The sequence below is a fragment of the Siniperca chuatsi genome, linkage group LG1 (genome assembly GCF_020085105.1).
Source record: "Siniperca chuatsi isolate FFG_IHB_CAS linkage group LG1, ASM2008510v1, whole genome shotgun sequence".
In the NCBI taxonomy this organism is placed as follows: domain Eukaryota; kingdom Metazoa; phylum Chordata; class Actinopteri; order Centrarchiformes; family Sinipercidae; genus Siniperca; species Siniperca chuatsi.
The window spans coordinates 34,756,672-34,784,043 of record NC_058042.1 but is presented as its reverse complement, the minus strand read 5'-3'; the positions used below and the strand labels follow the sequence as shown (position 1 = coordinate 34,784,043).

Sequence of the window (27,372 nt, the reverse complement as noted above, 5' to 3'; positions counted from 1 at the left end):
ATTTCATATACATTTTAAATTCATGATTTGTTGTGTTTGTTATCAGTATTTTATAAATGTAGATGTTATGGCAATTCATGATGTATTTTTGTAAGTAAGTTTGGGTCCCGGGGAGACACCAAATTTCCCTTTTGGGTCTCGATCTGAAAATATTTGAGAACCCCTGACTTAAGTACTTTTTATCACAAGTATTGTACTTTGCTACATTTCAAGTCACATCTGTTACACAGTAAAAACAACAGTCACATGAAAAAGTCATGATAAACCACGTGAGAATGGATCAGAAAAAAAGCAGCAGCTGCAGCAGAGAAGAATTAGTTGCTGGTGTGTTTAGGGCCGCATGACGGCAGAGCTCCCGAGAGCTCCATGTCCAGAGAGGTGACACTCTGCACTAAAATGACACGCTAGAAAAGATACATGTTGAATGTTTATGTTCAGGGGGGTATGAGGAGGTGCGTGGCTTGCAGTTACTGAACAGTACAAAAATGCACAACAATGCAATAAATTTAAGGATAATCCCTGATGTGACTGCAGAGCCTAATTCAAAAAAACTTTGAGGAGCGCAGTGGGACACAGTTGAGTTGACTGGTTATAGCTGGACAGAGAGGCTGAGTGGACTGCTTATATTTTGCATTGAGAATGAACAAGCAGAGAAGTTGAACCTTGAGCAGATTGCAGAGGACTTTGTGGTGCACAAGACTCAGAGTGATGTTCAGACAGGCGAGTACAATAAAAATCGCACTTATTGTTAATTCACTGTACAGATGAGAGTGTCAGCGACCACTTTATTGTTGGCTATTTTTGTTTAATTGTCCATGTTTTGTCCTGTTTTCTGGTTAATTGTAGTAAGGCTATACAGTGGAAGGCGATTGAATATTTGTTGTATACACAGGCTGCAAAGTGGCTGCTATAGAAAAGGAATTTATTTTTAGTTTGGACATCAGGGCTCGGTGATGATGTTGTTCCAGTGTACACCTTGACATTTAATGAAATTTATTTTGTAGCCTAATGGTGCCCCCAACCCCACCCCCTGATTAGGATATGTTGATGTTGATTTTATTTCATAGCCTAAATGTGTTCTTTAAATTAATAGTACTATAATATAACATTAGTACTCCACTGATTTAGCATTGCACTCCTATAACACTGTCGGACCCATGATGGTCAGTTAAAAAAAAAAAAAGTATATTAGTAGTAGCTGATAAGATCACTACCCCCTCTGGTAAATTGCCTCAACTGAGCTACAAAAGGCTTTATACAACTTTTGTCACATATCCAGTAGTACTCTCCAAGACTTGTAAACAGACTTGAATATCTTAAATTTGGAGCAATCCCTGCCCGGGGAATACATTGCTGTGATGCTGCTTCCTGTGACGCATTTATGTGAGATCAACAACCGCTGTCTACTCTTTCTTGTTTAATCACTTCACTCTCCTAATCTTCACTATTTTACATATCTGATCTGTTACTCTATGTTCTGAGTCCATATAATTTTATTTTCGAATCAATCTTAGCGTTAAGGGGTAGCCTCTGTTGCTGCACTGTTAACTTAGCTCCAAGCCTAGTCTATTCACCCACAGTCAACACAACCTCTCTTTTCATCTCATGCTGATCTCTGCTAACGTTACCTTACCAGAGAGCTTCAGCCACAGGCCTGATAGCAAGCTTGTTAGTGATAGGATTAGCATAGCCTCATCGGCAGATGACCTGGGATTTGATTTTGTCGTTAAATGACCTTCTTTCTGGGGCCGCCCCAACCTGCTGAAAGCAGACAGCATTCACCCTACTGGAATAGGCACTGATATTTTATGTAGGAATATAGACAGGTGTTCACGTCAAGATTGACATTAGGGACTTAGTGTCAAAGTTGTAAACCGGGCTATCAGTCTGATAGTCTGCACTGTGAAGGTTTCCTTGCTGGACATGTTAACTGTCTTCCTTCCCATTGATAAATTATTTGATTCTTCGGCAGGTCCTGGATATGATTGGTTTATATGAAACATGGATGAAACCAAATGTTTTCTTAACATTAAATGAAGCTTCCCCACCTGACTATACCAATGCCCAAGTTGCTTGGGTTACTAAGGATGTGGGTGTTGTCTTAATATATGTTCTGTTTTATCATTGAAAAGGTTTCAGTCGTAGTCATTTGGACACTGTTTTCAGAATCAAGATGTTTCGGCTCCCATCCGGAAGTCATTCTCAATTGTGAAAAAATGGGACGGGAATTAGAAATTTAAGCTACTCTGTGTAACACAGAGTAGTAACGACTGAAACCTTTTCTATGATAGAACATTCCTGGACGAATGAGGGACTACACCGCCTTATATGTCCTGTTGAAAATTGTACCAGTGACTTAAACACAGCCCTTTCTAGTCTCCTCGATAAGGCTGCGCCTCTTTCTCTTTCTACCACATTTATTTATTTCATGGTACTATTTCATAATGCCACATTTCCATTTGTTATATTCAAATGAAGGGGGCGTGGATATCTCACAGGGGTGCAAGATGCCTCAGAGTAGACTGAGGCCAGTTTGCATCATGGTGCATCAAGCTGCATCAGATCGTCGTTGTAGTCTGTTAAGCTTCCAGATTCTAGTTTTCTGTATGACTTGGATTTATTCTCTGTTTTTGGTGTATCTTCGTTTATGGACTTTTGGTTTTTGCTGGCTCCCTGTTTGCCTCTTTTTGACTGCTTACCTGGTCGGGACCACTGCCTGCCCGTAACCCAAGTAAGCCTTGTTTTTTTCATTAAAACTGTTGAAGTGAACCTGCTCTGCCAGCGGTCTGTGTTTGGGTCCTCTCCCTATTTCCCGGCTTGACACTTAAATGTGGTATTATGAAATAAAAGTCCAATGAAAAACCAATTTATTTATTGAACCATATATTTTATTAATTTCATAGCCATATTTATGTATTTATATAACACTGAATAAAATGGCATTCCATACTATTAAGCCTAGTACTTATAGTCCATGTTTGTCTTGCTGACTAGAATACTGTAAACTTTCTGAAAACCACTGCATGTTCTCTTTCTTTCTGTCTATCAGTCCCTCTCTTTTCACTCAAGATTCTCTGTGCTGGATCACTCACTGACATTTCTTACTCTATGCCTATACACTATAAATATACAGTGGTGTGAAAAAGTGTTTGCCCCCTTCCTGATTTCTTATTTTTTTGTATTTTTTTAAATGTTTCAGATCATCAAACAAATTTAAATATTAGTCAAAGATAACACAAGTAAACACAAAATGCAGTTTTTAAATGAAGGTTGTCATTATTAAGGGAAAACAAAATCCAAACCTATATGGCCCTTTGTGAAGAAGTGATTGCCCCCACCTGTTAAAACATAACTTAACTGTAGTTTATCACACCTGAGTTCAATTTCTCTAGCCACACCTGTTCTCAATCAAGAAATCACTTAAATAGGACCTGCCTGACAAAGTGAAGTAGACCAAAAGATCTTTAAAAGCTAGACATCATGACCAAGATCCAAAGAAATTCAGGAACAAAGAAAGTAATTGAGATCTATCAGTCTGGAAAAGGTTATAAAGCCATTTCCAAAGCTTTGGGACTCCAGCGAACCACAGTGAGAGCCATTATCCACAAATGGCGAAAACATGGAACAGTGGTGAACCTTCCTAGGAGTGGCTGGCTGACCAAAATTACCCCAAGAGCGCAGCAACGACTCATCCAAGAGGTCACAAAAGACCCCACAACAACATCCAAAGAACTGCAGGCCTCACTTGCCTCAGTTAAGGTCAGTGTTCATGACTGCACCATAAGAAAGAGACTTGGCAAAAATGGCCTGCATGGCAGAGTTCCAAGACGAAAACCACTGCTGAGCAAAAAGAACATTAAGGCTCATCTCATTTTTGCCAGAAAACATCTTGATGATCCCCAAGACTTTTGGGAAAATACTCTGTGGACTGACGAGACAAAAGTTGAACTTTTTGGAAGGTGTGTGTCCCATTACATCTGGTGTAAAAGTAACACCGCATATCAGAAAAAGAACATCACATCAACAGTAAAGAACAGTAGACAGAATTCTGCTGTCTACCAAAAACTCCTGAAGGAGAATGTCCGGCTATCTGTTCGTGACCTCAAGCTGAAGCGAACTTGGGTTCTGCAGCAGGACACTGATCCAAAACACACCAGCAAGTCCACCTCTGAATGGCTGAAGAACAAAATGAAGACTTTGGAGTGGCCTAGTCAAAGTCCTGGCCTGAATCCTATTGAGATGCTGTGGCATGACCTTAAAAAGGCAGTTCATGCTCGAAAACCCTCCAATGTGGCTGAATTACAACAATTCTGCAAAGATGAGTGGGCCAAAATCCCTCCACAGTGCTGTAAAATACTCATTGCAAGTTATCGCAAATCGTTGATTGCAGTTGTTGCTGCTAAGGGTGGCCCAACCAGTTATTAGGTTTAGGGGACAATCACTATTTCACACAGGGCCATGTAGGTTTGGATTTTGTTTTCCCTTAATAATAACAACCTTATGTGTTTACTTGTGTTATCTTTGACTAATATTTAAATTTGTTTGATCTGAAACATTTAAGTGTGACAAACATGCAAAAAAATAAGAAATCAGGAAGAGGGCAAACACTTTTTCCACCTCTTCATCTCCTTTTCACCCCTCTCTCCCAATGAGGTACGAACCCTGGTTACATCCCAGCCCACCCACCTGCCCTCTTGACCCTATCCCCTCTCAGCTTCTTCAGTCTATTTCTCCTGACCCTCTTCATTTCCTTACCCACCTCATCAATATTTTTGTTATCAATACAATTTGTTTTCCTAACACTCCAAAAGCAGCTACCGTGAACCCTCTTAAGAAAAACCCATACTCAACCCTTCAAATGTAAAGACTTACAGAACTGAGCAGCCTCCCTCTCCCCCATCGACATCCTGCAGTGTTTGACATAGTGAACCACCAGATCCTCCTCTCCAACCTCAAAGAACTGGGAGTCTCAGGCTCTGCACACTCCCTGTTCACATCCTACCTCAAGGACTAAGCTGCTCTTCCTTCCAGGGAAGGCATGTCCCTTCCATGACCTCTCCATTACCATTGAGAACCCTGTGGTGACCCTGGCTCAGACTGCAAGGAACCTGGGTGTGACAGCACATGGGAGAAGTTTGCCTTTAGAGCTTTCTGCCAGGAAACCTTACTACTTGGTTAGTTTTAGGAAAAAAAGGCAGAAAGCCCACATGCAGTGTGACACTGGATGACCAACTCTCCTTCACTGTCAACATCACTGCAACAGCCTGCTCCACAACTTCAGGAGGATATGTCCATTCCTCGCCCAGGAGGTGGCACAGTTTCTGGTCCAAGCTCTTGTTGTCTCATGCCTAGACTACTGCAACTTGCTCCTGGCTGGTGTGCCTGCACGTGCCATCTGACCTCTGCATCTCATCCAGAATCTAACAGCCTGGCTGGTCTTCAACCTACACCCAAGTTCTCCCACATTACACCACTCCTCTGCATTCTGCACTGGCTACTGGCTTGAATCTGATTCAAGACACTGATACTTTGCTGTGAATGGCTCAGGCGTATCCAACATCCAGGACATGGTCAAACCATACACCCTAGCCCATCCACTACGCTCTGCTGCCAATTGGCTTGCTACTCCCTCACTACGAGGTGGGCCCAGCTACTGCTCAACAAAACCACGAATATTTAATGTCCTGACTCCACAATGGTGGAACAAGCCCCCCATTGACATCAGGACAGCAGAAACTCTACACATCTTCCATCGCAGACTTAAAACTCATCTGTTCAGACTACACCTTGGCCCATTTTAAAAATAATAAAAAAATATTCTTTCTCAAACTCTAATTGTTTCTAAATGGAGCACTTGAAGCAATTCAGCATTTGATGAAGTTGTAGTACTTGCATGATTCTTGTAATTCTGGGGTTAGTACCTTCAGCGGAAGACTCATCCCCCCAAAAATGCGCCAGAGGATGTCATTCCTGCCTGTGGCCATCAAACTCTTTAACTCCTCCCTTTAAGTGTCAGCCTATATGCCCTTAAGTCGATACACTGGAGCATTAATATCACTGCAATACTTGAAATAATTGTTTAATACTGATATGCAATATACTCTGTTTTCAGATATATATTTATTCATTTAGTTATTCATACTTCTATTACTGCTGTGCGATATCCACCGTCTCATAATCATTTTAATAAGCTACACTTAGCTTGACAATACTCAGTATTGCACTATTACTTATATTATTACATTGAATTATCATACTGTGCATACTTATCAACCTATCAACCTCTAAATCCACTTTTGTACTTACACTTATTTAGCTTTTATACTTACATCCACTTTGTACTTACACTTTTATTTACACTATAATCACTATATAAAGTTCTGATAATACAGGTAAGATAAATTATTAGATTTTGATTTGCTTAGTACTTCAATTCCTGTGTGCATTGGTGTGATAGTGAGCAGCTGTAACAAAAGAGTTTCCCCTCAGGGATCAAAGTATTTCTGATTCTGATATCCACATGGTTGAATGCACTTATTGTAAGTCACTTTGGATAAAAGCATCAGCTAAATAAAGGTAATGTAATGAATGAAAACTGGAAACAGACACCAGCTACCTGAGGAACCCAAGACCAAAACCTCTTCCCACTGTGCTGTGAGAGGTCAAAGGTTGTTGATGTCATCCAACACCAGAGATCATGGTTATACAGAGACAGGAGTGACCATCTCCTCACATGTACCACCACCTGTTATCACATGATAGAAGTTCCACATTTAGGTCATGTGACAACTCCATGACTCCATCCACTGAGGAAGGCCACAAATTGTGAAGCAAACCAGGAAGAAAGGTTCAGAAGAGAGCCTACTTTTTTTTAAAGTTTTTTTTTTTTTTTTACACCTAATATTGACTGAATGCATTGTTAATGCAAGAAATGTGCTTTTCATATTGTTACTTTATTTGGATGTTTGAGCTTCACTGTGTGGAATGATGTATGTGCACAGGGTGACACTAGAAGGCTGTTTTCACATTCATCTGGGGGAACGGGGGAAACATCTTGTTTCCAACACATTTCCATATCCAGATTTTTCAGTGAGGAAGAACAATGTGGAAAACCTATATCAGACAGAAATGATTATTTAAAGCAGGTTATTTTTATCTGCATTTTATGATCTTATACAATCTTGGTCTTAGTTAGTATGGTTAGATCTTAGTTATGACCAGACCAGCTGTGGGTGAATTTAGGAGTGAAGAAAGGATTTATGGGTGAAGAAGAACTTCTAATACTTGGTCTGATATATGGTTTTATGAGAGGTGCCACAGGGCCCTTGGACTATATTGTAAAAAATAAAATACAAACGACAGTAAAATGCTGTACATAATTCAACAATGAATTACAGCTTTCCCCTGCATATATTCTTAGTAATTTTACGCCCAAATTTTAATAGAATGACAGATTTTCATTGTTAGAAAACATCTCTAAAATGTAATAAAATGAAGGAAATACTGCATAAATACAGTTAAAGTCTATAAATAACAGCAGATTAAATAAATTAAATTAAATGTACTGTCAAAGTACAGATTTTTAAAAGTAAAATAAAGAAATAATACAGAAATAAACAGTAGGCTACTGTAAGACTTGACGGCACAGTATAGTATTTCCATTTTCACAGCAGTAATGGACCGAACTACATGTAACCATCAACATCATATAGCTTAATCGTTCTTCATCTTCCCTCCAGGAATCAAACTAAAAGGTCAGTAGACCTAATAAATATAGCTCACTGAGAAAATAAAATGATATTTGTGCATTTGGTTACCGAATTAGTGACCCAGGTTTAATTTTTCTTAATGTAACCAAGTAGAGAAAATGTTACATTATTTTCAGTATTATTTTCTGTTGTTTATTAACAAAGTAAACTACGTTAAGTCCCGCCCCATCCCGGTAGCAAGTTCACTACGCGGAGTGGAAAAATGATAACGAGCGCAGACGCAGAAAGGAGTGTGGAGCGAGCGGGAATGTCAGCTGAAGCTAAAAATATATATGAAGTTTATGAATTTGTATGTGAAACCAAGCAACACAGAAGAGAACAGAGAAGAATAGTGACCGAGGCGAGTCAGGGACCTGTGTGCCGCAGGTTCATTACTGTTTCTGCAACGTCTTGGTGAGTGACTCTTTATCTTATCTAAGCTAAGCTAGCGCAGCTAACTACAGGATTCGGCATTTGATAGGAATATACATTGTGTGGTAGCTAGCTTGATGGTCCCCACAAACAAAAAGGTTGAGAACCCCTGCTATATGGTATGTTATGGTATGGTTCTGCAAGCCTGAGAGGTTAGAGAATACTCATGGGAGGTTGGAGCATACTCAAACACAAGCATTGTTCAACTTTTCTAAAAAAAAATGAAATCACTAAGGGCTGTAGGGCTTCTGATGGGAGAATATAATTAATGTAATTAACTCAGGATCCCTGACCTATTTTGGGATTTTCAATATGAAAAAATAAGACGCACCTGGCCTTTAATGAGATGTCAAACCAGGAATAATACAATTAGAAAGTGAGTTTTTGGCATGAACATTTTGAAATTTACAGATACTGAATATTGACCAAAAATATAAAATACTGGCAACGTCATCTTTTGTTCCTTTTGTTCACAGTTAGGAGCCAAAAGCAGGGAGTCCATCTGCTCTGATGGAACCGTTAAGAAAACAAACAGTTGAATAACCCAACCATTACCCAAGGTCCTATAGCTATAACCAGGGGCCGTCAAAACACCGTTTGGGGGTGGATAGATGGTTTCTCACAGGGGCCATGATGTACAGGTTGAAAACAAATAGGTGCACCATGTTCCAAAAGAATGAACCAAAGTAATTCTGGAGTCCTCATTGTGGGAGTTTGTTGTCCTCCAGCACCACACAGAAGACATAGGGAGAATGCTGGTGTGGACAGTAGGTATAACAAATGTGAAGTGAACTCTGACACCCGAAACAATGGTTTAAGTCCAGTGTCGTGTAGTTGGGTTAAGCCTACAAAAACATTTTGGTTAAGGTTAGGGAAAAATGGTCGTTTTGGCCACCAAGACCCCGACCATTCCCTAACCTTAACCAAGAGCTTTGAGTTGCCTAAATACCATGAGCTCCCCTTTAATTTGACCTATTGTTATTAAAAAAATATTGATTAGTGCAGCTTTCATTATACTTGAATTCAATAAAAATTATCCAGATGAGAGAATGTACAAAAAAATGCCAAGACATCTCCCTGTGTATAGTGGAGATGTTTGTAGAGTCGAATAAAACAGATCAACAACTAAAACCTTGTGGGTCCTTGGAATCTTATCAAATGCTGTTCCATGACCTAATTTGTATGTATTTGGGGGCCTTTTAACAAGAAAAAGCTTGAGACGGCCTGGAGAGGAGAAATAGGGAGGGGTGGCAGGGATTTTGAAGCAGGATCCTTTGTGAGTGCTGTGATTATATTAAGGCTCAAAGTAGGTCACACACTTTGGGCCTGCTCGCACAAAGAGCAGGGGTTTACTCATTGCGCAGTAAGATTAGTAGGTTGAGCGTATTATGGTATGGCAGGGCAAGGCATGGCCAGGAGCTGCCACAATGCCCCACAACACACAGTGCTGTCTCTGTCTGCATCTACTTCCATTACCTCATAGCTATGTGCATGCTGATAATATGTGATAACGTGTGGGAAGTAGTGCTATGTAGGGTAAGACTGTCTGTCCACTCAGTTTCATCCACCTCCCTTATTTTTATTAGCTATTTATTATGTAACTGATCACTACAACACTGGTTGTCTATGGAAACTCTATAACCCTGCCAGACCTGCCAGTGGATACATCATTACAAATGTACATTAGAGAGGAAAGCTTTTTTCAAACCCACAAAACTTTGAGATTCTATTTTCCAAAGATACCAAATACTGTATGACTGGATAGATTTGGGGATTGTGTAAAGTCTCCAAATGAAAAATTATTTCTGAACAACTTTAACAGCTGTCAACATTACATTTAACTTATTCAAAGCTATGTTTTGTCTCATGGCCTTCATCAGGCATGCATGTCAGTGTTCTCCCTATATAGAGCCATCTGTGACACATTACCACTGCTTTACCACACGCACCAGAGAAAGATAAATAATGAAAATTCCAAGATGAAATGTTAAAAAGAATTAGACCAAGTGACACACAAAGCTGCTATCACAGGAGAATGCTATCCCAAATCAGTAATTTCAGCAAATGCCCCAAAACAATATACACTCAGTTGCCAGTTTGTTAGGCAGAGCTAGTTAAAACTAAAGCAGTCTAATCCAGTCCTGCAATAAAGCCTACCTAAATGAAGGTAGATTTATTGTGTTCAGTTTTGGTATGGTCATTTTGGAGGATGTAGTGTGCGGTGCTCCTGAACTGTTTTGCATTATACAGAGAGGTAATTCTGTTATTTGGCCTACCTTCATTGATATAAATGAGGGTGACAAAGATCTCTAGTGGCCACAGGAATTCTGACTCTAGTCTGTTGGGAGCAAAGGAGGAAATCGGGTGATGTTATTATAGTGTCACAAAGTCCACAGAGGGAGGAGGTCTGGGTGGATGGATGGTTCAACAAAACATTGGACTTTAACTCTGGTTTCTTTTAACCATGGCCACTATTATTCCCTAAACTTAACCAAGTGGTTATTACTGTAACCATTAGGATAAAGGTCCCCTAACCTTAATGAAGTAGTTTGAATCCAAACCAAGATGTTTATTTAACCTTGACTAAGGACTGATTTTATCCCAAACCATAATCTTTCCCTAACCAAGTTGTGTCAAAGCGTAGGCAGATTATAAAACGGATACATTAGTGTTTTGTAATGCCAATAGGGGTGTCAGAAAACACTTCTCTGTCATTCTGTAGGGCAGTTACAAACAACTATTTTTGTCAATTCATTTGGAGGACTTGTTGGTCACAGATATAAGTGAAGAGCAGTTTGACAAGGCTTAAAGTTTCTGAGGCATTTTTTACCAAATATTATGAAAGATGAGAGCCATGTTATTGCCAACAGGATGTAACAGACAACACACTCCTTTGGTCATGAAATCAGTTATATGAAGGCAGCCTAACCAACAGGCTGAGGAGAAATCTGACGTCACGTTACAACAGGGGCTTCTGTTTTTTCGCCAGTGTTTTAAAATTAGCTTCTTATAAACTAGGGAGGAAATAATCTGCCATTCCATAGGATATCTTATTTTTTCAGCACAGTTCAGGTGAGAATTGAATTTTTGTTTAACTAGTAATAGATATCCATTCTTGGATTTCACTCTGTGTTTTAATGATACTGAAATAAGCAGAGAAATCAGTGACACTGGTTGTAAAAACATCTTATTGTATTAAATGGTCAAGTTTACATGCCAAAAATGTAATTTATCTATGGATTTTAATTAACAGAATAATGGTTCACATTTTGACTACCAGCTTCCTTCATCAACAAAAATCTTTAGCACAAATTAGTCCAGCTATAGTGTTTCTGCTGACCTAATGAAAAAGGAGGTCTGGTTAGAGAGTAAACTAAAGCTGCCTCTCTAGTCATTCCTGCGGATGAAAGAAAATCCCTCAACACCTGTCGTGCTATTGAAGAGACAGCTCAGAAAACATCTGACACAGAACACCAGACCTGGCTTAAATGGTATTTTCCAATACTACTGATTATTTTATTCTTCTTACTGTATATGCCAGATGGTTGGTGTTTGCCAAATAGAACAGTTCAACATTGGAAAGTTTATACAATCAAAGTGAAGTAATTGAAAGTATTTTTAATAAAAATACAATGATCAACCGTGTCAAAAGCCGTGTTGAGGCCTAAAGGAATTAAAATGGCATATTTACCACAGTCTAAAGACAACAGTGAGACTTTGAGAAGGACATATGCTGTGCTGTGATGAGCCCTGAAGCCTGATTGGAATTTTTCCATGTTATTGTTGTCTAAATGAGACAATATTTCGCTCTTGAAGCTTTGACAGATTGCTGATAATTTGCCAGACAGGTTGCAGCTATCTTTTTTCCATTTATATTCTGCCTTGTGACATAGTTGCCTAAGAACGCGGCTGTCACTATTCAGCCATGGCTGAGATTTGGCACTAGGTTTTCTGACTGTCAGAGGGGCAACAGAGGCCAAAATGTCTCCACAGATTAAATTAAACTTTGTGATTAATTGGTGTTCAGCTGAAGGGGTTGGGCCTTAATACAGATTGGAGAGGAGGCTCTGTAGGCATCTGAGAAATGACTTGCTTACTTACTTACTTAGTAGATTTATTTATAGAGAGGGAGTAACGAACAGGTAATTGAGTATTGGGGATGATGTGAAATAAGGTGGAGAACCTGATACACTGATTGTCTGAGACACCCAAATCCTCCACATCAAGAGAGGCAATGGTCAGACCAAGCGTAAATACTAGGTCTGAAGTATGGCCACGATTGTGAGTTGGGCTGGCAACATGCTGAAGTTAAAAGAGCGCATAGTTCCAAGAAATTCAGCAGCGCTGGCATTGGATTGAATGTCCCCATGAAAATTAAAATCCCCAGAGATTAAAATTGTCAAAATTTAGAACAACTGCTGATAAAATCAGAGAACTCAGTTAGGAAGATGGAATTCTGTTTGGGTGGGCGATATACACTTATACACAAGACGGGATTTGTACCACCTCTTTTAAACATAAAAACCTCAAAACTGGTGTAAACATTAGTTCCAATGGAAGTGCACCAGTGGCATTTTTAAAAAAATTACTGTGATACCTCCTCCACGACCACTAAGCCTGGGTAAGTGGAAAAAGTCATAATCTGGGGGACATAATTATAAAAGCTGGCTATATTCACCAGACTCCAGTCTCAAGTCTCAGTGAGGAACAGGAAATCTAGGAGGGTGGAGGAGATAGTCTTTTTTGAGAGAGTCCTCAAATTTAAGAGGGCCAGTTTACACATAGTGACTGGTAATGGGACAGCGGTGCATTTTATGTAAAGAAGATTGTTGTTAACCCTTTTTAAAAGTGCAATGTGGACGGGGAGCCCTATCTGTGACAACTGTCTGAATAGGGAGATGAACCAGTAAAGGTGTTAATGCCATGGCAGGACAGTAGGGGGTGACTAGCGCTGGAAACAGTGGCCTGAGATGAAACCAGAAAAGGAGAGGGAGATTCCAGGGTGTGTGTGTGGAGTGTAAACAGTCAGTCACATGGAGAGGACTGCACCGTGTTCTGTATGTTAGCGGCTAGCATTCGTGAGCCTAGTTTGCTTGGGTGAATTCCATCTTTCTTAAAGAGAGAAATTTTATCCCAAAATAGATTAAAATTGTCAATGAAACCCACATCGTGAGCCCTACAAGCAAACGGAAGCCAGTTGTGAAGGCTAAGGACTCTGCTGAAGTGACCAGCACCGCGGCACAATGTGGGAATGGGACCTGAGATAAAAACAGATTTGCCACACTGTTTTAGAAGGTTAGAAAGGTGGTTAAAATCTTGGTTAAAATTTTTGTCAGCTTACATGAACAATAATAATTTTAATGGAGGGCGGGAGTGAAGGCAATAAATCCTTTTCCAGGATGAAAGGGGCCATGGCACCAGGGAGACTGCTTTGAAGAAACAAACACTCCTGATTATGGAATCGCTGACTATCAGTGTAGTAGGAGAGTAGACGAAAGGATGGAGACGGAGTGCTGACAGGACAAAACAGTGCATGTTCAGTGACCACAGAATGCGGCGACCTCACCAACTGTGGAAGAGCGGACTGGACAGGGGAGTGTTGCAGTGAGGAGATGGGGTCCATCTTGGAAGAATGGTCCTCTGCTGGCTCCTGGCGAGGTAGACCTCCAGACCGTCTGATCACGTCCTCCCTCAGCATCCTGCAGCAGGTGGAAGGAGAGCTACCCCTTCGATTGTTCGGCTGTCCCAAGATGGATGGACCAGCCACCCGATCAATGCCAGCGAACAGGTGGAGAGGAGACAGCAGTGCCAGCTATAGCCAGAGAGGAGTCCAGGTCAGATGGTAGAGGGACCGCGGAGGCATCTCCTGGGTGGACTGGAGCCTCATCAGACAGAATGGTGTAGCAGTTTGAGCGAGCTAGGTGATGTTGAGGTCCAGCCCCTACCGAGTCTCTCTCAGCACCACGAATCACCTCAGTCCTGGACTGCTGAGACCAGCAGAAGGTCCAATTGGGTGTGGAACGCAGAACAGGGACCTTGGGTCCTGTTCGAACCCATGCAGGGTCTGGATGTACTGGGACAGCCACCAGTGTGGTGGTTGCATCCAGGTCCACTGTTTCTTTAGCCAAACTCCAATAAAAGGCACAGAGCCGAAAGGGAGGACAAGATCTAATTGTCTAATTTAGATCCCAAGATCTAAATGTACGTGTAAAGGTGTGTGGGTTAGTGTGCTGAATGAAGGTTCAACTCAAGCAAGGGCATACCACAGACTGTCAGGCTGAGTTATCAGAAGCGGGGCGGGGGTTGGAAGAACGCTTGTGCTCCAGGCATCTTCTGTCCTTTAAGGATTACGAGGTGGATGGTGGCACCTGCTGTCGACGCGAGTATAATCACATCGGCCTCACTAGCAACCTGACATACCTGGGGAATGGTTTGCCCAGATTTCATGTGCTCTGGTTCAGTAGTCAGAACAGAGACTTCAGTGCTTGCTTGGGCCTACAGAACTTGATTGACAGTGTCCAGCTGGGCGCTGAGCCTAACATAAAGGTCCGCTCCTAAGAAGAATGGGGGCCGGAGCTGAGGGACTACGCTGACGAAGTATGTGACCTGTTTCCTCCCGATCTGTACCAAGAGGGCACACACTCCGACTGCCTTAAGGAGGGTCTGTGGTGACTCTGTGGAAAGAAGGTGATGGCTTTGCAGTGTGAAAGCAGGAGAAGTGTGTGTTGGCAGATCTTGTTGTACCATTCTTGGCTGACAGCTGACTTTTCGGACCAGATAGCCAAGAACGCATTTGGAGTGGTGACACTGTTGAGCTGTACTCCACCAACCACTCAAGGGCTTTACAAGTCTGAGTTTTAGTTTCACACAGGAAGCACAGGAAGGACTCGTGGTGGTGAAAGGGGTTCAGACTTTCAGTTTGTGGTTGCGGCACACTCACAAGTGCCCGAGAAAGATCAGTATCAGGGTCAGGTGCTGGAAAAGACATGATCATCGGTAGGGTCCTTTGGATTCCTGGATGATGACAACTTGTCTGTCTAAGGTTACCTGACTGCCTGTGGAGCAAAGAGGTTTGGGGGATTCGACCTGAGCCCAAATGTGTCCCTCGTGGCAGTCAATGAGTGGGGCCAGTCGGTCCAAGAGGTCCTGACCGATGAGCAGGGGATCTGTGTCCAGGATGCAGATGTAGATGGGATGCACCATTGTCATCTCCTGGGGGGTGATGTCAACCCACGTGCGCTTTGTGATGGGTCTCGACTTGTAACGGCTTCCCAAGGGTGAGCATGGCCCTAGCCATCTCTGCAAAAGTGCTGACACACATCAGGCTGATTTCGGAACCGGAATCAAGTAGGGCGGGGATGCTGATACACCTTGGTTGGGGAAGCGTCCCCCTGGTCTAGTCATGCTGACAGGGTGACAGGGTGTCAGTGTTGGGTCCCTTTGGCGGATCTGGGGACAAAAGGGGGTGCGAGGAAGATGGCTGGCGTGTCCACATGGGTCTTTGTCACGCACAGAGCCAAAATGGCGGGCAGACCTGCAAAATTCAAACAAAGGGAAAGAGCCGAAAGGTAGGACAAGCTCTAATTGTCCTCAAGATAGTGGGCAGCTTAGATATGCTCTCATGCTATCTGGGTTGTTTGAGAAGTGTGTAAGTGTGTAAATGTACGTGTAAAGGTGTGTGGGTTAGTGGAGAGGAAAGAGAAAGGAAAGCACACAGAGTAAGGCACAAAAAACCTGTCCCTTTATCACACAGTAACCTGGCAGCAAACCAGCTGTGTTACTGGACTTTGGTCTGATAAAGCAGAGTTATTAGCTTCCACGGTGGCTAAAGCTTACACAGTTAAATGGCTTGGTACTGATACAAATGGAATGTGTTAAACACAAAGAAAAACACACAGCAATTACGGTACGACAGTCCGTTACTCTCCAAAATAAGCAAAGCACAATTTACAACAATGAAGCTTAGATGAAATAACCCACACAGTTATAAAATCTATCTCTGCCCAGACACAAACCTCTTAATTGAAAATCACTTTTGGTTAATGATTGTACGCATCAGTCTGTTTGGTCTATCCAGGGAAGTCCTCTCAAGCTTGGATACTGACGGAGCAGGGTCCACACTATGGTGGCTCCAATGGCAAAACTGTTCCTTTGAGTGGAAGCAAAGGGAAGCAGTGGTCGATGTCGGTGGGGAGAGAAAGGCTCAGGGGTGGTCTTGCGCTCTGTGAAGAAAACAGTCAGTCTGTGTCTCTTCCTTTTGCAGGTATGGGATCATTATGGGGAATAAATTATCAGGATTTTGTTATGTATTGAAGATGGGTTGTGGGGTGGTAGAATCAAAGAATTTGGGGCAGCTAGACCTCCATGGTCAGTGGAAATCCTTGTCTAGTCCCCGCTGGAGTGTAAAATGTTGGGAATTGTGACTATTGGTGATAACAGATGCAGAAGGTGATTGGAGTGTTTTGATCCATAGACTGAACACCTCTCCAAAAATCAAATCTCTCAAGAGTGATAAAAAGGTATGTCCAATTAACATCATCAAAAGCCTTTTCACCATCCAGTGATGTAATAACGGTGTTAAATGGTTTCTTTAGGATATGTTGATAACCCTGAATACACAGTGCATGTTGGTGGTTAATGTCTGCCCTTTATAACACCTGTTTGGTCTAGGATTAAATGGGATATGACTGAGTCCAACCTGTTGGCTAGTGCTTTGCTGATTATTTTAAGATTGAAGTTGATTAGGCTTATTTGTCTGTAGCTGGAGGTGAGTGTCGGGTCTTTGATATGTTTGAGCAGAACCGAAAGGAGCATGGTATTTGTGTGTGGTGGTATATTTCCTGTCATTCAATTCAATGAAGGATGTCTACTCACTAGAAAATAAATTTTTGAAATCTTTGTTCAGAGTGACACTGCCACCTACTTGAATCAGAATCAGAAATACTTTATTGATCCCCAAAGGGAAACTTTTTTGTTACAGCTGCTCACTATCACATCAGTGCACACAGAAATAGAGCAAACAAAATATAATACACTATAATACAGGCAAGATAAATTGATAGAGTGGATATAAGTATAAAAATTAAAGGGATTGGGTCTGTTTCATGCACTAGATCGAAGCTGACTGGTCCATGGTCTGAAATTATAATCGGATGAATTTCGGAGTAATTGAATTGGGATATAACAAAATTACTACCTAGGAGGTAGTCGATTCAGGAATAACTTTTGTGGGAGGGTGAGTGAAAGGAGCATTCTCTATATGATGGGTTCTTTGATCACCAACAATCGCAAAATACAGTTTTACAGTGTCAGACGAGTTCCATGTTCTGTAACTGTTTCCAGTGTTTGATCTGTCTAGGTTTGGGTCAAGGATTGTATTGAAGTCTCCTCCTACTATGATTTCAAATTCAGTTTTGTTTTGGTATGGAACATTTTTATTCATTCAAAGTTTTAGATGTTCCTATGCAGAACATCCTTGATGACAAGTGGGTTTATTCCAAAATCACCTTTTTCCATTTCATGATACATTTCCATTTATGTTTTGGATTTGGTCAAAATGTTTTTGACTCTGAAACTTTAGGAAATTGTGTTTTGTGGTTTTGAGAGAGAGAGAGAGAGAGAGTTGGGGGAAGGGGATAGGGTTAGGGAGGCACAATGCAAAGACCACATAGAATTATTTTTTTATATATATAGTAGAATAGTAATTATAGTGTTAATATTAATAAATTAGTAATAATAGGAATGACAGCTATAGGAAGAATAATGTCAGCATCAGTAACAGAGCCAATAACAACAACTGTAGTAGCAGTTGTCGAGCAGGAACACGGGGGTAGCAGGCGGCCCACAACCACAGATCCAGACTCTGCAGCTCCGGAGGCAGAAATACCTGCTGAAAGCGACAGAAGGAGAGAAACGAGAAAGCACAGAACTACGGGAGAGAGAAGATGTTGAGTTAGTAACATGCAGTAATGGAATAAAATTGCAGAAGGAGAGAAGGAGAGAGGAAAGAGGAGCATCATGTGAAGTGTCCCGGCAGTCTAGGCCTATAACAGCATAACTAAGGGATGGTTCAGGACTCACCCAAGCCAGCCCTAATTATAAGCTTTATTAAAGAAAATTCATGGCAATGAAAATCACAAAGATCTCCTCTCTTCTACACGTCACTTATAAAGCCAATGAACTATTCCCTCTGTCTTATTGAAGTTTGAACACCAAAATTTACATTACAAGGATCCTACACACATGCAGAAGTTTAAAAATAGGTGATGATGGATGTTTTGTGATGTGTCTCTTGGTTGCTAACCAGACAAGATAACACAGTTAATTCAAGGAAACTTAATTGTACCATTGACTCCTGTCTCCAAAGTGACAAACATGCATCTCATTTGTGGAGCAGTTTATACCAAATTATATGAAATCAGATGGTGCAATACAGCTAATATGATAGCTTTCTCCATTTTGGACTCTCCCTTCCTCCGTTCCCTCAAAGGTCAACATTGTCAAGACAGTTTGTGATTATGTTCAGTCATGTGTGAAAGTTTACCAAAGTCGACCTCTACATGAAAGCACTGAGTGAATTTACTTTGTAGGGATTCCACTGCAATGAAATGTAGTAAATGCTGGTATGAAAGCGCAAGTATGCTCCTTCAAAAGTGTATGTTGGATGGTTGAATAGTTTTAACCCCCCTCCCTCCACTCCTTTCTGATGTCAGATTAGGAGGGCTATGTCTGACAATTTGTGTAAATTTTCAAAACCGACAAACCCACATCACTGCAGCTGTGTGGAGGTGAGAAAGGAGCCAGGGTTTGAAGTTCTCTCCCAAGCTCTCCTTTTTCATTTTTCACCAAACTACATCTTTTCATGTGAACAACTAAGCTCAACACTATGAATGCCTTCCAGGAGAGACTGTCTGAAAATGTGCAACGTTATCCTCATATCTTTTTTATTCATTTCTTTTGGGCTTTTTTGCCTTTATTTGATAGTGCAGAAGATAGACGGGGGAGAGAGGATGACATGCAGCAAAGAGCCACAGCCCACACATGTGGAATACACTCTACCAGGTGAGCTACTGGGGTGCCCCCATAATCCCCATATCTACAATATATCCCATCTCTCTCTATGGCGGCTCCACCTTCAAGTGTGGCCATTCGGAAGTGATATAAAGACTTGTTTTCCAACATGATCAGATAACACGTTGTCGAAACTAGTTCTGTTTGAGAACATACAATAGATACCAAAATCATCATATGTCCCCCAAGGAAAATGACAGCATTAGTCGTTTGTTCAAATGCCAAAAACACAAGCTTGAGGTTCTCGCTAAACTTTCCTGAAATGACAACCCACTTCAGTACCATTAAATCTGTTCCAACATACCAATGTTATGGGATTAGATTAGTTTCATAATTGAACAAAATCTCCAAAGAATCAAACTAAATACATTTAATGGAAGTGAATAATAATAAATAATTTTAAACCAAAAAAATTTGCCCAAAGACAAAACTTAAAATAAAAAGTGTACAGCACCTGATTACGAAATTCTCAATTCTTCTTTCCCTGATCATGATCGATCTTTTGCTGTCCATTTTTTACTGCTGAATTTTTCAGTTTCATACCATTTGTTGCTCATCCAGACCACTGAACCAAAAGATTCAGCAGTGAAACTGAACAGATGAGTGATCCTGCTCGGTTAAAGAAAGGTGTAGGCTTTTATAATCAAATGTCTTGTATAGTTTTAGTGTGAATTTTGCCTTTGAGGTAATTTTTTGGTTTTACATTATTTTTATTCACTTTCAATAAATGTTTTTGTTTGATTCTTGGGAGATTTTGTTCAATTATGAAACAAATCTAATCCCATAAAATGTTTTTTGTTCAACTTTCTATGAGTCACTGTGTTCACTGTTTGTTCAAATGACAATGAAAACCCTTACTGCAAGCTGTTGCAGTTGTTAATTACTTGAATGTGCTGTTGAACATAATGTATTTTGTGTGGAAGCATATGTTGAGATGTTTAAGAGGATTATTGCCTCAGATTGTTTAGATCAACTTTACTGCAGAGATGCCCTTTGTGTGCATCACATAATTATTTGCAACATTAATCATTACTAGACTGGGCTTCATTTCCCAAAATCATCTTCAGGCTAAAATGATCTTAGTCCACGGAGTTACAATGGGACTAAGATCGTCTCAGCCTTAAGATGCTTTTAGGAAATGGGCATTTGGTCTGCAGCCACACTCCGAAGACCAACCTTGCCAGGAACACTCATCAAGAAAGTGAGAATATCAGTCATAAAGTGCATCCAGAAACTATTCACCCCATAATGACAACGTGAAAGAATTGTGTTTGAAATCTTTGCAAATTTATTACAAACATTTCTGCAGCATTGAAGGTCCCAGTGAGCACTGCGGCCTCCATCATCCGTAAATGGAAGAAGTTTGGAACCACCAGGACTCTTCATAGAGCCGGCCGCCCGGCCAAACTGAGTGATCGGTGGAGAAGGGCCTTAGTCAGGGAGGTGACCAAGAACCCGGTGGTCACTCTGACAGAGCTCCAGCGTTTCTCTGTGGAGAGAGGAGAACCTTCCAGAAGAACAACCTTCTCTGCAGCACTCCACCAATCAGGCCTGTGTGGTGGAGGGGCCAGACAGAAGCCACTCCTCAGTAAAAGGCACATGACAGCCCGCCTGGAGTTTGCCAAAGGCACCTGAAGGACTCTTAGACCATGAGAAACTAAATTCTCTGGTCTGATGAAACAAAGACTGAACTCTTTGGCCTTAATGGCAAGCGTCATGTCTGGAGGACACCAGGCACCGCTCATCACCTGGCCAATACCATCCCTACAGTGAAGCATGGTGGTGGCAGCATCATGCTGTGGGGGTGTTTTTCAGCGGCAGGAACTGGGAGACTGGTCAGGATCGAGGGAACGATGAATGCAGCAATGTACAGAGACATCCTTGATGAAAACCTGCTCTAGAGCGTTCTGGACCCCAGACTGAGGTGAAGGTTCATCTTCAAGTGTAACTATGTGTATCGCTTGTCTGTCTGCAGCAAGACAGCAAGACTGAATGTAGCATGACGTTGATATACAGACACAAAACCTCATAGGGAGGAGGTCGGCGTGGATGGTTTAACCCAGCTTTAACTACAGTAGTGTCAGATCAGGAATTTTTTGTAACAGTCAATTCTAAACAGTTTTGGAAAACAATGAAAAACAATGTCCTGCTGATGAAGGCATCAGAATGCAAAATACTTATATGGATTGATTTGGAAGGCAGTTACAAACAATGTATTTTGTCATTTGGTTTGGAGGACTTGTTGGTCCTGTAGAAGAAAATGTATAATATCTAATAGTTTATTTTATCTTGACATAGTCTTTTTGTGGCGGCAGAGAAGTACTGATACAATGTGTGTGTGTGTGTGTGTGTGTGTGTGTGTACATGTGCTTCCCTCCATGCTGCATGAAAATGCTCACCATAATCACTATTTTCTTCTGAAGCTTAAGTAAAGGTTATTTTCTTCAATTTGGATCAATCATGAGTGAAGTTTTCTTCAACAAAAAATGTTTTCACAGTCCCCAGCATAGCAATCCATCAGAATTGGAATATAAACTAGTGCCAGAAAAACTATACCGAGATGAATTTCATCCAAGACTGTTTTTCCCCAGTGGTTTAAGAGACAACAAACATCATCCTGACAGTTTGAGATGGGCTGTGTGCAGCATGACAAATAAGACACAGCTGTTTCAGCTGGCTGTAGATTGTAGACCTCCTTTTTTACGTCCTAGTTTGAGTAGATATTACATCAAATTTATCACGGAGCATGCAAGAATGCAAAGAAATAAACTGTTTTGAGTTTGACTGTCCCCTGAGATCCTGAACAGTGTAAGTGTTACAGAAAATGGATGTGGACAGATGTGCATACAAATATACATGGCATGTCAAAATAATTTTTTGGTTATACAAATAGCTAATAACCAAGATATAAAAATAAACAAATAAAAAGATAAGTACATGCAAAGTGGAGAAAAACAAACAAAAATCACCACCACAAGCTATCTACCCTCACCCTCCATCAGTATGCTACTGTGAAAGCTATTTAGATTGTTACATCTTGATTACAGGCAATGAGAAAGAGGCAAACAGCCTTTTTCAAACATCTAGAAACATTGGTCAATTCAATATGTACAAGTGGACATTCCAGGTAGATTACTTTGGTGCGCAAACAGGGTAACCCTACTGCTAACCTCACGACCGGAGGATAAAATCGTTGTCACCATGATCATTTTCCGGAATTACAAAATCGCCGCCATCAATGCATTTTTTAAAAGCAGTGCTATTTTTGTTATGAATGCTCACTAAGGGGGGCTATAAGGTTCGAGTGATACCAAGAGGTTATCACCCTGTTGACCCTCCCAGAAGGCTGCCCAGCACAGTGGGATCCTGCAGATACAGCATTCTGGTATAGGGATCAGTCCCTCTATCTTCAAATTTCATCATCCAGACACAAGGACTGGAGGTGAGTGTTTGAGAAGGCCAAAAGGGAGGAACTGTTTATGGGCTTGCAAAATTCCTCTGGATTTGAATAAACATCCTTTCTTGACTTTCCCTGGATTTATAAATTGACTTAACACTCATCAACAAGTAAAAGTGTTACTCCGACACCTTCCAGACCTGGTAACAAGACACTCTGGCTCCCTTTGGAGTTATAGGCCTTGTTATGATAATGAGATTAACAACAGAGGTGGGAATAGCCAAGACTAATTCTAATTCAACTGGCTACAACGACAAGGAAAAACAAAATCTACCAAATAATCAATGAATTACCTTCCCCAAAGAACAAAGACTGCAGTCTTACTTGTAAGATTGAATAAATGCCATAAAGACAATCAAATTAACTTTCACACTCACACAAGGATCAAATCGGCCCCTTTCTCTCACTCTGGTGAAAAGAAGATAAGGATCTCAGCAGATGTGACATAAATCTTGGGATGCATTCCTGAAGAAATGACTTGGAAGAATCCTCTTTTGCTAAACCAAATGTGAAAAAATGTCAAATCAAATGTCATATCAGTCAGTAATCTAGCTAACATTACTTAGCATATATTTTCTTGTAGAATAGCCCAACTACGATTTCTGTACGATGTAGAACTGAATTATTCATTCATGAATTTAATACCTTGTTTACCATGTGACCATACTGCCATCTAGTGACCACTGATGACGGGGTCTCTGTAATATTAAGAATGCAAAATGATATAAGAATATGACTTATTATAATGTGTGATTAAACTGTTGTTTAGCCTTCTGCTCACTTATTATCAGTATTAGAAATTCTGTTCTAATACTTAAAGTAGTTAGGAATGCTACGTAAGAAATATGATTTCTGCTTAAACCATATGTCTTTTTAAATGTTTTATGCAAAACATCATTACATAATATTCGATGTTAGAATCACGGTGGATTGACTATAGTGATGAGGAAGTATGTGATGGTTGCGCGTAAAATATGAAATTAAATAAATTTAGTTTATAGTTTATCTAAATAAGTATATAAAGGAAGTTTAGCAGAGCTTCTATCCAATGCCAGCCACCAGTCTACGGATCAAGACTCATCATGCATAGCACCTGCCTGCCGGCTGCCTTAATACTTACGGCAGCCGAAGTTGCATCAAAGACTTTAGCATTCCATGACAGTGGGCATCCAAGGACCACCAGAGAAACACCACTGTTTGACCTGATCTGCTCCGCTACCACAGTGTTCCAGTGGGCATCACCTCGCTGGGAGGCCGTGAAGTAAACTGGAGCCAGAACGACAGTTCAGAAACTACACTGCAAAAGTAGGCAAAACTTCAATCTGCTGTTGTGATAAGAGTATGATGTCGGATAGAACGCTAAATCTTAAACTTAGGTCTTAGAGAAGTTGAATTAATAATCAAGCAATCAATCGTTCCCTCTGATATCTGAAATCACATACTCCTTTTCACTATTGACTAACTGAATAATAACCTAAATTGCCATTTAAACGACCCATTTACTGCATTTATTTGATTGTGGTTTTATGCCATATAACCATCATTAATACCTCATTTACTCACTTTATTCACTTGTTATAGATATTTAACTATAAATAAATGTTTCACTTATCACCAAGTTTTTGTCTGTGAATATTTCTTCAAAGCAGAGACAAGGATCAATGTAAGTTCAAATATTCAAATTTAAGTAGTTATAACGCTACAATACTGACTGTTTTCAATGCCTTGACCAACACCGGTTCCCCCAAGACTGATAAATGCAGACAGATTTATGTTCCTGCTTTAACTACATTAAACCTTATTTTTTGATGCCGTTTTAAACACATCTACTGGCTGGATAGTTGTTTAATCAAACTTGTTTATTTACGTTTTAAGCATTATTGTGTTACTGCTTTGCATTTGCTCAGAGTATTTTGTTTGCTGTTGTGGATAAAACCATCAGACTGGCAGCAGATTGACGTTGCACCAAAAACAGACGTGGTTCAGAGACGTCTATTCTCAACACAAAGTCTAAGACAAAGTTCCCACCAAAAGACCAACAACTTTCTTTGTACTGCCTAATTTGAATTAACCTCCCACCTGTGCACCGTGCACTCTGTGCTTGGCACCAAAGAACCACACAGGCAGGAAAAGCACATTTCAAGGTCACGAAAATACCAAATGGTCGGAGTGCTGCTTGCGTTAGTCGTTGCGCTGCCACTAAAATAGGGCCTGAAATGTTTTACTGTGGAAGATCTCTGTGTGTGCGTCTGTGTGTGTGTACTCTTATGTGTATGTCCATCTTTGCGAAGACCAAGAGGACCAATTTGTGCTTTAAACCTTGGGAGTGAGGATAGTTATATAAGGTGGGAAATTTTGTCCAGTCCTCACTTCTTCAAAGGGGTGAGGGTTAAGAGTTGGCCTTAGGTCTGTGGTTAGACTACGGTTTGGGTTACAGCTAGTTTAGGGTCAGTGTTGGTGTAAGGCATTTAGTTGTGTTGGTTAAGGTTAGGGAGGTAGGGTTAGGGGCTAGGGGGGATGCATTATGTCAAGTATAGAAAGTGCAAATGTGTGTGTCTGTGTCTGTGTGAGTGAGAGAGAAAGACAGAAAGTGAGAGAGAAACAGACTGTGTTCAAGTGTAATGGTATTTAGTTCAGTAGTTTCTGAAGACAGTTTGAGTAAAGTGCTACTTTTATCGCAAACTGAGGTCACCACATGCTCTAAAATGATTTCATAACTCATACAGAGACACACACACACACATTTTGTGTGTGAGAGAGAGTGAGAGACATAGTGGTACTCACCCACAGTATCACAGGGTTCGTCTTTATGAACGCAGAAATCTGTCCTGAAAGAGAAACAAGAACAAGTTAACTTAGTCTATCTCTCACCATATTTTACTATAACTACCAAGTTTAAAGCGTTGATTTTATTAAAATTAGGCAATCATTCATATAGAATCCACCCACTCTAGAATAAATACAAATATTTAAAATTAGAATAGAATAAAAATAAAAACAATATATACAATTACCTATATAGCCTACATATATTATACAAAGTAGTGGTATGGTAATGTGCAAAACCAGCATAACAGAAAGTTCCATGTCATTTATTTATGGTGGAGTGCGGAGGATGAGGACGGCGGATAGTTCTGTATTGCTTGCCAGACAGCAGCAGGGTGAACAAGCTGTGGCTGGGGTGGGTAAAATTGTAAAATGGTAAAATTCTTCTTGAAAGTTTTCTTGACATCTATAATAGTTATGTTAAGTAAAAGCTGTTGTTCTTGGAATATTTGTTAAAAAATTCCAGAACATTGCAGTTACAGGAACTTTCATGGTTCAAATGTTTTGTGGAGGTAAAGTAACCATGCCGGACCCATTAGAATTAGAATCACTTTTTGATTGATAACCTTCACGTAAATGTTCCAAAAATATTTCCAAAGCTCAGATTTTTGTACAGCTGGTTTTGTATATATAGACTCTTGCAGGTCATATGTCACCAATATTAAGAGATAGTTCATGGGGAACCTCGACATTGGCAGAAACACCTGTGTTACCACCATATTGCTACATTTGCCAAGGTTCCCACCTAGACAGGCTCCTGTAGACCTCTGAGGTGTCATAGGGGAATCTTGAAAAAGTAAGAAAGTACAACTGTGTCTAGAAATCATCATATGTGGTGTACACAAGAAGAAGAGGTCACAGGGTTCTTTAACACTGTCCCCACATCTGTACCTGCAAGCATATCCATACAAAGTATGTAAGGGGGCCATAAGACTTTAAAAGTACCTTCCATTTCACCTATTTGGTCAAGCAAGCCATTGATCTCTTATTCAAAGATTAGCAAAGAGGCAATGAGTTAGAAGAGGAAGTGTCAGAACAGGAGGATGACTTAGAAAACTTGCATTGTAATGAAGATGAAGAGGAGGAGGAGGAGCAGGCAGCCAGGGAGACATTTATGTCCAAAGATATGCCAAAGGACAATGCCTTTGTAATACGTGGTGACCTGATCCCCACCTGGAGGGCAAAAGCAACTGGAACTGGATCAGGCTCTTTTTAGAACAGCTTGGAAGCTTTCATGTAAAGAAGATGCCGTCTTCCCCACACACCAGGCACAGCAGCATTTGTAAGGGTTATGCAGCATTCTGAATCTGGCCCTGTTCAATCTGCAGTCCCACAGTTAATCCACACAAGGAAAAATAAAGGAGAACTTCTGCTCAACAAAAAGGACTGTAAAACAAGTGCAGGAAATACCCATACAAGAACCATACATCCAAGGTTTCCTGCTACTGTCACGATTTATATCAATGAGGGTAGACTTAACATTAGAAGCACTTCTCAGTATAATGCAATATGATCACCCATTTATTAATGACTGGTATTTATGAATACAAAATAGATTTAAGATTCAAAATTTGGTATTGAGACTAATTATGAGAGGATGACTGGGCCAGGCCAAAAAATACTGTGACGGAAAACAGTATCTAAGGGTAAACTACAGTATGAAATAGTGATTTGTATGTCATAAAAAGCATAGACAGGTCAATAACAACAGTCATCAGCTACATTGAAAGATAAAATGTAAATGACACACAGAGATAGCAGGGATTCAGACTGAAAACAGACCTGTGTTAAAATAACACAGGGGGCTTCATTGGTGGGGGTGTGTTGTTTAAGGTAGGT

General features: G+C 40.6%; 1 protein-coding gene across 3 annotated transcripts in view; it reads right to left on the bottom strand.

The window, feature by feature from the left end:
• The window catches only part of adamts17 (ADAM metallopeptidase with thrombospondin type 1 motif, 17), a 302,033-nt gene that overhangs the window by 147,324 nt on the left and 127,337 nt on the right, over positions 1–27,372 (bottom strand). For all 3 annotated transcript variants that reach the window (XM_044189615.1, XM_044189625.1, XM_044189606.1), the window contains exon 7: positions 25,492–25,535. In XM_044189615.1, the coding sequence (XP_044045550.1) occupies positions 25,492–25,535 (44 nt within the window). The remainder of the gene's footprint in view (positions 1–25,491; positions 25,536–27,372) is intronic.